The sequence below is a fragment of the Thamnophis elegans genome, chromosome 1, assembly GCF_009769535.1.
Source record: "Thamnophis elegans isolate rThaEle1 chromosome 1, rThaEle1.pri, whole genome shotgun sequence".
Classification (NCBI taxonomy): Eukaryota; Metazoa; Chordata; class Lepidosauria; order Squamata; family Colubridae; genus Thamnophis; species Thamnophis elegans.
Window position 1 is genome coordinate 186,142,304 of NC_045541.1, and position 9,330 is coordinate 186,151,633.

General features: G+C 52.8%; 1 protein-coding gene across 1 annotated transcript in view; it reads right to left on the reverse strand.

Annotated features, from left to right (window-relative positions):
* MLLT1 (MLLT1 super elongation complex subunit) overlaps nt 1-8,767 on the reverse strand; it is a 38,065-nt gene extending 29,298 nt beyond the window's left edge. The window contains exons 1-2 of the mRNA XM_032239172.1: nt 8,452-8,767; nt 900-1,080 (exon numbers count right to left, since the gene is read on the reverse strand). Coding sequence (XP_032095063.1) covers nt 900-1,080; nt 8,452-8,463 — 193 coding nt within the window. The 5' untranslated portion in view covers nt 8,464-8,767. The remainder of the gene's footprint in view (nt 1-899; nt 1,081-8,451) is intronic.
* Between the last annotated feature and the right edge of the window lie 563 nt (nt 8,768-9,330).

The following is a 9,330-nucleotide window of genomic DNA, read 5'->3' on the forward strand; positions in this document are numbered from 1 at the left end:
ATAAGACACACCCCAATTTTCACCCTCTTTTGGGGGGGGGGGAGGGTGCGTCTTATACTCTGAAAAATACGGTACTCCCTTTTCAGTGCCACTTGGTGCCCAAATGGTTCGCCCTCACATCAACAGAGTCAGAAAAGACCGGACAGAGGCCACTCCAGCCTCTTCTTGAAAACTTCCAGAGTTTGAGCTTCTGGAGGGAAGCCACAAACTGTTTCTACAGAGTACAGAAGGGACATTAAAGGTCATCTAGTCCTCCTGCCCAGCGGGAGACCCTACACCAGTGATGGCTAACCTTTTCCCCATTGTGTGCCAAAAGCCAGGGGAGCGGAGGATGATCATGTGGGGCTGCCCCCCCCTGCATGTGTGAGCAACCCCCGGCCCCACGCATGCGACCTCTACCCTCCCCCCGCTTTTGGCACGCGATGGACCCCCCCCTTTTCCGCCCTCCCTAGGCTCCAGAGGCTTTCTATGACGGGAGAAGAACGGCCCAATACGCAAACGGAAATCAGCTCCCGAACTTCCGGTTTGCACGTTGGGTTGTTTTTCGCCCTCCGGAGGCTTCAGAGGACGAAAAACGTCCGAAAATGAAGGCCAAAGTCAGGTGTCTGGCGCACACAGGCACGCTGGAGCTGACAGGGCAACACCTCGCGTGCCCTGACAAATGGCTCCGTGTGCCACCTGTGGCCTGCGTGCCATAGGTTCACCGTCTTACGCCATTTCTGACTGTGGGCAGCCCAGTCTCCCCTTGAAAGCCTCCAGGAGCTCCCACAACCTCCGGAGGCAACTTCTCTTCCATGGGTTGATGGTTCTCACGGACAGGAAAAAATCCCTCCTTACTTCTAGGTTGCCTCTTGGGACCCCCCAGGCAGCCACGATCGATTGCTCGCTCGCTCACTCACCACGTTTTGGTTTAGGGAAGCTCTGATGGAGACGGAAGACCACCCTCTCCACAAAGTGCTGAATCTCAAACTGTTCCGGGCCTCGTACGAACACCATCCAGTCGTGGGTGAAGCCCTCTGTGGTGGGCTTCTTGCGCAGCTGGGCACGGTGTCCGAGCTCCAACTTCACCTGGACTGTACACTGGGAAGGGGGAAGGGGGTGTGGGAGGGGAGGGGCAAAGGAAGAGAGGGAGGGAGGGAGGCAAAAACACCTTGACTGTTAGATCCAGCTGGTGAACTGCAACAGTGACTTTCTTTTTAAAATCCCGCGGACCACTAATATGATCTGCCTAATGACCGGCTGGGTGCGCGTGGTTAGGTGGTCATGTGACTGGGTGAGTGTGGCTAATTCGATGTCACTCACGTCGAGGGGCGCCTCTCCGGCCTCTCCTTGGCCCTCGCCTGCCCACCCGAGCTCCTTAGGGCCCCAACAGGAAGCAGTTGCTGGAGCTAAGCAGCCACCAGGAGAAAGAATTGGCAAAAACAGCTGGGTTCAAATTGGATCTGACAGAGTAGAAGCACCTCACTGAGGACTACCAGCATAGGCTTTCCAAGCAGAGGGAAGACCTGTGGGAGTGCAAGGCTCAGTGCCAGTGCCTGGAGGCTCAGCGGGGCTGAGATGGTCAGCCAGTTCCAGGCCATGATGCAGTCCCACTGGAATGAGGCCCTCCGACTCTTCGCCAGGAGGCCGAAGCAGATGCTAAGTCGGAATTTCTGCCTTCCTCCGACCCGCCCCAAGAGACCCCGAAGGGGGAGACTCTCTGCAGCAACACAAGCGTTCATTGCACGTATCCGTCCCAGGGGCCGTAGTTTGAGGACCCCTGATTTAATGCAATATAAAAAATGCAAATAATTCTTCTGCGGACCACCAACGTTTCCTCCCGGACCACCAGTTGGTGATCGCTGGTCTATAGTTCAGGAAAGACAAGAAAGACGATTCAATTCCTTGGCTTAAAACCAGCTTTTCCCAACTGGCTGGGAGCTTGGCGGCTCACGCGACAGCTTAGCCGAAGGATGCTCCTTCAGGAAAAAAAAACCTGATTTGAGAACCTAACATTCAGGATCTGGGCCCCACTCAATTATTGGAAAGATAGAAAGCCTACTGGACATTAATTTCTCACGCACAAACTGCAGGTCGATCTCTCAGTAAAGGGCTCCGTCCAGAGGACAGATCCAGTGCCTGAAGGCGTTCCCTCTTCCAACTGTGAAATGGGACTATTTACAACACACACACAAACACACACCGTGTGGTTGGGAGTCAAAAGTGCACCTTGGATTTTCTTAGCTCTTCTAGCAGCACAGCAAAGCAGCTCAAAAAACAACAACAACAAACCGAGTGGACCCACATTCTTCAAGTTGTTAAAGTCTTTTCTGCCACTTTGGGGATACGTTACCACGAGTTTGCAGGAACGGAGAGATTAGCCCAGAGCAGATAGCCTCAGGAGGGCCCTTTGCAGCCCAGGGACTAAACCATTTCCTCACCTGAGAAAGTAGATGCCTAAAAGCAGGTAGGTAGGGAGAGAGAGAGAGAGTAGTTAGGGAGGTAGATAAAGGGATAGAGAGAGAGAGAGAAATAGAGATAGAGAGATAGAGTAGGTTGATAGACAGAAAGAGAGAGAGGGTGTAGGTAGAAGGATAGAGAGAGAGAGAAATAGAAAGAGATAGAGAAATACAGTAGATAGGTAGGGAGAGAGAGAGTAGGTAGATTGGTAGGTAAGTAGAGAGAGAAAGAGAGAGAAATAGAGTAGGTCGGTAGGGAGAGAGGGAGGGAGGGAGAGAGGGAGAGAGAGAGAGAGAGAGAGAGTGAGAGAGAGAGAAAGACATACAGTAGGTAGGTAGGGAGAGAGAGAGAGTAGGTAGGTAGTAGATGTTTCCAGGTGTATTTTATCCATGTGCTGGAGAAGGAAATCGCTGACAATCTGCAGCACCTAAGACTTTGTTTCTGCTGGCACAGCACTTGATCAATCTAATTCTCATCAATCAGTTAAAGAGCTTTCCAAAAGGGAAAAAAAAAAGTTATTGCACTCTGCAAATCTCCAAAAAATGGCCATTTTTTAAAAAAAAGGCATGAATAGCCTTTGGGGGGCTTGCAGAGTGCTGGGGGGGGGGAGGAGGGAAAAGAGCAAAAAACAGCCTTTTCTTGTGAAAACGGTTTTTTGTCAAAAAAAAAATGGCATGCATAGTCTTATGGAGGCTTATGGAGTGCTGCTGGGGCGGGCGGGCGGGCGGGGGGGAGAAACGGCCCTCCCCAGCCCCCAGGAGCTCTCGGAAAGCCTCCCTAAGGGTACGCACGGCCATTTTGGTGAAGGGGCGGGGCTTAAGGGAGGCAAAAAATGCTGTCTTTGATGTATAAGACGCACCCAGATTTTCAGCCTTTTTTTTTTGAGACAAAAAGGTGCGTCTTATACTCCAAAAAATACGGTAATAAAAAAAAAGAGTTTAGGAGTGGATGGTCTGTTCAGAAATACAAGTAGGCCTCAGGTTGAGGGACTTGTTCGTGGTGACAACAGCCACGAAAACAGATTCGTGTCTACGAAGGTTGCAGAATTAACGTCACCACCTTCTGCGACCTTCGGATTCGCTTCACAACCGTTTTACTAACTTAACAGCGGCAGCGGCTCACTTAATACTGGTGGCAAGAGAGGTCGTGACATGGGATAAAGCTGACTTTAACGACCGCCTGGCTTGGCAACCAAAACTTTTGTGCTCGTAAGGTGAGGATGATCTGAGGTCCCTGCTCCTGAACTGCCCCCGTGGTGGGGCAGTAGGATAAACTGACATGAAACCAACACTCGGCTGTCAGGTGGAAGATACGAACTCAACTCAAAAGCCGGCCAGGCACGTATGGAAGGGTGAGAACAGATGTTGCACAACTGTTAAGAGGTTTTCTGGCACGAATATTGGTGGAACGGTTAAAAAAAAAAAGGAGGATGGGCCTCGGTGTCTTCACAGCTGAATTTAATATCATTGGCTGGCCTTTCGCTGTAGGCCCCTCAATTTGGGGGGTTTTTTTGGCTCCCCCACGGATAGCCCAAATTCTAGCTTTGGATGTCCGACAAAGATCCCATGCTTCAACTTTTATAAATATCTACCTTGCGTACCCAAAGATGCTTAGAGTTTGAATGTTGATGCAACCTTTCCCTCGTTTCGCAGATCCGAGATGCCCCGGGTGCTTATAAGAGTTGGAAGGAACGGCACAAATACAATCGATATGCAGCTAAATAACTTCTCTTCTTCATTACAGTAACCAGAAGGCTCAACTCTCTCTCAGTTCAGTTCAGTTCAGTTTATTACATTTATATGCTGCCCTTTTCCCCCGAAGGGGACTCAGGGCAGCTCACAACTCAGCCAGGGAAGGGGAATACAGACAAAAATTTAAAAAAACAAAGCATAACAATACATAATTTAAAAAACACACAGCAGTCATACCATTCGAGACGGGGGCAACAGCTCTTTAGCCCCAGGCCTGTCGGAACAGCCAGGTTTTAAGGGCCTTGCGGAAGGCCTGGAGGGTGGTGAGGGTTCGAATCTCCACGGGGAGTTCGTTCCAAAGGGCTGGGGCAGCCACAGAGAAGGCTCTCCTCCGGGTAGTCGCCAGTCAACACTGGCCGGCGGATGGAATTCGGAGGAGGCCTAATCTGTGGGATCTAATCGGTCTATTGGAGGTGAATGGCAGGAGGTGGTCTCTCAAGTACCCAGGTCCAATACCATGAAGGGCTTTATAAGTGACGACTAGCGCCTTGAAGCGTATCCGGAGACCAATAGGCAGCCAGTGCAGCTCGCGGAGGATAGGTGTTACGTGGGTGAACCGAGGTGCACCCACGATCGCTCGCGCGGCTGCATTCTGGACAAGCTGAAGTCTCCGAATACTCTTCAAGGGCTGCCCCATGTAGAGCACGTTGCAGTAGTCCAGTCTAGAGGTCACAAGGACGCGAGTGACTGTTGTGAGGGCCTCCCGGTTCAGGTAGGGACGCAACTGGTGCACCAGGCGAACCTGGCAAACCTTCCAATACTTGAGGGGCTGCCACAGAGAGGAGGAAGGGGGTCGAGCTGTTCTCCAAGGCACCTGAGGGCCAGACAAGGAACAGCGGATGGGAACTGATGGAGAAAAAGAAACTTGGAATTAAGGCGAAACTTCCTGACAGTGAGAACGATTAACCAGTGAAACAGCTTGCCACCAGACGTTGTGGTTGCTTCATCACTGCAGGATTTTAAGAAGAGACTGGACAACTATTGGTCTGGAATGGGTGAGGGTTTCCTGCTTCAGCAGAGGGCTGGGACGAGATGGCCCACAAGGCCCCTTCCAACTCTGCTATTCTAAGCTCCTGCAATACCCTAACCTCCTTTGCTATGATAGGTCAGTGTTTCTCAACCTTGGTGACTTGAAGTCCTGTGGATTTCAAGTCACCAAGGTTGAGAAACACTGTGATAGGCAAACCCAGGGCTGCTTACAAGCCATTATTTGCAGCTGATCAAATTGGCACAAATTGCAACTGTGTAGAGTTTATATGTCTTAACAGAGTTACCTGCTCCCCACCTTTGCAAGGGGGGGACGGGACGACCCCTTGTTTAGTGACCATCTGAAGCAGTAGTGAAATTCATTTTTTTTTTACTACCGGTTCTGGAGGCGGGGCTTGGAGGGTGGGCGTGGCAGGGGGAAGGATACTGCAAAATCCCCATTCCCTGCCCACTCCCAGCCGGAGTGGCATTTGCCGGTCCTCCGAACTAATCAAAGTTTCCGCTACTGGTTCTCCAGAACCGCTCAGAACCCGCTGGGATTTCACCCCTGACCTGAAGGTGCCGCACTGAACTGTGGAGCGACAACTCGAAGTTGTGGCCCATTGTAGCATTGCCCAGCAATATGCGATTGCCATTCATGTGCTTGGCAATCAGCACGGTGACCAATGGGGAAGCTGGCGGGAGATCGCAAATGGCGATCCCGGGACTCACCCAACAACAGCGGCAGTTAAGTCAGCGTGGTCCTACTACAGGCAGTTCTCGACTTAACAACAGTTCGTCTGGTGACCCTTCAAAGTTACAGCGGGGCTCAAAAAAAAAAATGTAACTTAGGGCCGTTTTTTCATCGTTACGACTTTTACAGCCTCCCCAGGATTCAGATGCTCGGCCACTGGTCCATGTTTATCACCTTCCCTGCATCCCGGGATCGGGTGACCCCCTTCTGCGACCTTCTGAACCGCAAAGTTAATAGGAGGAGCCAGATCCACTTAACGGCCAGGTTAGTAACTTGTCAACTGCGGTGATTGACTTACTGTGGCAAGGAAAGTTGTAAAACGGGGCGAAACTCACTGAAGAAACGTCCCACGTAACAACAGAGATTTGGGGCTCCGTTGTGGTTGTAAATCGAGGATTACTTGAATCAACCAATCAATCAGAAGAGAGCTGGAAGGGACCTTGGAGGTCATCTAATCCAACCCCCTGCTCAAGCAGGAGACCCTAGACCATTTCAGACCAATGGCTGTCCAGTCTCTTCTTGAAAGCCTCCAGTGACAGAGCATGACTTCTGGTGGCAAGCTGTTCCACTGGTTAATTGTTCTCACTGTTAAGATGTTTCTCCTTAGTTCCAGATTGCTTCTTTTTTGGGTGAGTTTCCACCCGTGGCTTCTTGCCTTCTGGTGCTCTGGAGAAGATGATGACCCCTTCCTCTTTGGGGCAGCCCCTCAGATATTGGAATATTGCTGTCAGGTCCCCTCTAGTCCTTATTTTCTCCACACCAATGACCGCAACCTTTTGGGCACCAGGGACTGGCTCCATGGAGAAAGGTTTTCCCGTAGATCAGAGGGTTTTCCATATTGCCTGCATCCCGCAGACAAGGCTCCACGTGTTGGCACTGACCCGTTGCCAGCATGCTTCAGACCAGTCTCTGTCCACAGACCGGGCTCTACGCTGTCGCCTCGGGGGCCTTTAATCCTCTCAGTTGCTCTTCTCTGCACTTTTTCTCAGCGTCCCGAAGCCTCATGGGCTCTGATGCAAAAGCCTTCACGTCAGACACACCTACTCTCACCCAGCTGCACCAGGTTGCAAGGGAACATCAGGATCGGCCTAGGGCTGGCTGCAGATGCCGGGACTGATGTGCAGAATGAGTGGGTGGGTGAGTGGGCAGCCATCCCCAAATGCAATGGGAGGGGAAGGAAGCTGCAGGCAATATGGGGGTGGTGGTGGTGAATGAGTGGAAGAGCCTCTGCTCCCCTCCCTCCCCTTGAACAGGGAGCTGGACTAGAGGACCTCCAAGGTCCCTTCCAGGTTATTTTATAATCTGTTCTACTCTGATTATAGTTATTATTCTTATTAGGTGTCTCAGTGGCTAAGACGCTGAGCCTGTCGATCAGAAAGGTCGGCAGTTCGAATCACTAGTACAGCCCTCCTGCTTGAGCAGGGGGTCGGACTAGATGACCTCCAAGTTCCCTTCCAGCTCTGTTACTGTTTAATTTCTATTCCCTGTTCTTCTTCTCTTCCCTATTCTATTCTTATTATAATCTATTATTATTAGGTGGCTCTGTAACTAAGACACACTGACCTTGTCAATCAGAAAGGCTGGCAGTTCGAATCCCTAGTACAGGCCTCCTGCCTGAGTATGGGGTGGGACTAGATGACCTCCAAGCTCCCTTCTAACTCTGTTACTGTTTATTTTTCTATTTCTATTCCATTCCCTATCCTCCTTCTCTTCTCTTCTCCAATTATAGTCTCTTATTATTACGTGGCTCAGTGGCCAAGACACCGCGCTTGCCGATCAGAAAGGTCAGCAGTTCGGTGGTTCGAATCCCTAGTACAGGCCTCCTGCCTGAGTATGGGGTGGGACTAGATGACCTCCAAGCTCCCTTCTAACTCTGTTACTGTTTATTTTTCTATTTCTATTCCATTCCCTATCCTCTTTCTCTTCTCTTTTCTATTCTTATTAGAGTCTCTTATTAGTATGTGGCTCAGTGGCCAAGACACTGCGCTTGCCGATCAGAAAGGTCAGCGGTTCGGTGGTTCGAATCCCTAGTACAGGCCTCCTGCCTGAGCAAGGGGTTGGACTAGATGACCTCCAAGGCCCCTTCCAACTCTGCTACTGTTCTATTTCTATTCCAGCCCCCATTCTTCTTCTCTATTCTATTCTTGTTAAGAGTCTCTTATTATCCTATTCAATTCTATTTCGATTCTATCTATTCTCCTTTCCCTGCCTTGAGGAAGCCACGCCCCTTCAGGTGGGCAGGCCCCTCCCCTCTCCTCCCACCGGGGCAGGTGCTTCCCCCCCTTCCCCATCTTTCAAAGGGGAGGGCACCCTATTCATCTCCCCCCCCCGGCCGCCCCCCAAAACAAAAGGCAGGCGGGGGGAGGAGGGGCTGCATGAGGACCTTGGTGGGCGTGGCCAGCCTCGTGGCTCGCTGCCCAAACCCCGCCCCTTTCCGAAGAGGGTGGGCGTGGCCGCCGCGCGCCCAATGAAGGCCGGCCCCGCCCATTCCCGGGAGGGGGGGAAAGGGCGGGGCCTCCTCCTATTCCTGCTCCTCCTCACCTGGTTGTCCATGGCTGGGCCGGCTCCCCCTCAGGCGGGTCGGGGCCTACGGCGCTCGGCTGCCTTCAGGGCTCGAGGGGCGGCTGATGCTGCTGCTCCCGCCGACGCCGCCTCATGGCGGGCTGCCTGCCGGGCGGGAGCGGGCCTGGCGTGTTGTCCTCGCCGCGCTGGGCCCGGCCCCCTCCGACGCTCGCTTGGCCGCCAGCGCTGCTGCTGCTGCTGCTGCTGCTGCTGCTGCTGCTGCCGCCGCCTCCACACCGGAACCGGAACCCCCGCCCCTCCGGCCCCGCGCGAGACGGGCAGCCGCCCCGGCCTATGGGAGCGCTCGCTTCGGCGCCTCTCGGCGCCCGCCAATGGGAGCGCTGCGGGGAGGGCGGGAATAGCGGCGGCCAATGGGAGCGCGCGCGCGGGGGGGGGGCGCGCGTTGCCAGGGAGACGGCGGAGCGCTGCCAGAGAGAGGGAGGGAAAAGACCCCGAAGGCGGCTAGTCCTCATTGAGGCACCTATGGTCGCGGATGCGAGACTCGCTTAGCTTGTGGAGAGACCAGAGGTGGGAGAAGAGAGAGTGGACACTCTCAAGAGAGGGAGACTTTGGGGTGGAGGTTGGGGTGAGACTTCCCCCCCCCCCCATAACTTTTGTCATGTCGGGTGGGAGTGCGTTGACTGGGCAGAGATTTGCCCCAAGTTTGGCCTCCGCAAACCATGGGAACCTGGGAAACAGTAGCAGGGAGTCCTCAAGTTATGCCCACAATGGGAACCCCAACATTTATGTGGCTAAGGGAAGACACTTTGGCGAGTTCTGCCCCGTTTTATGACTTTTTTTTGCTGCCGTCATTAAGTAAATCACTGCCATTCTTAAATGAGTGACTCTTCCCCTCCT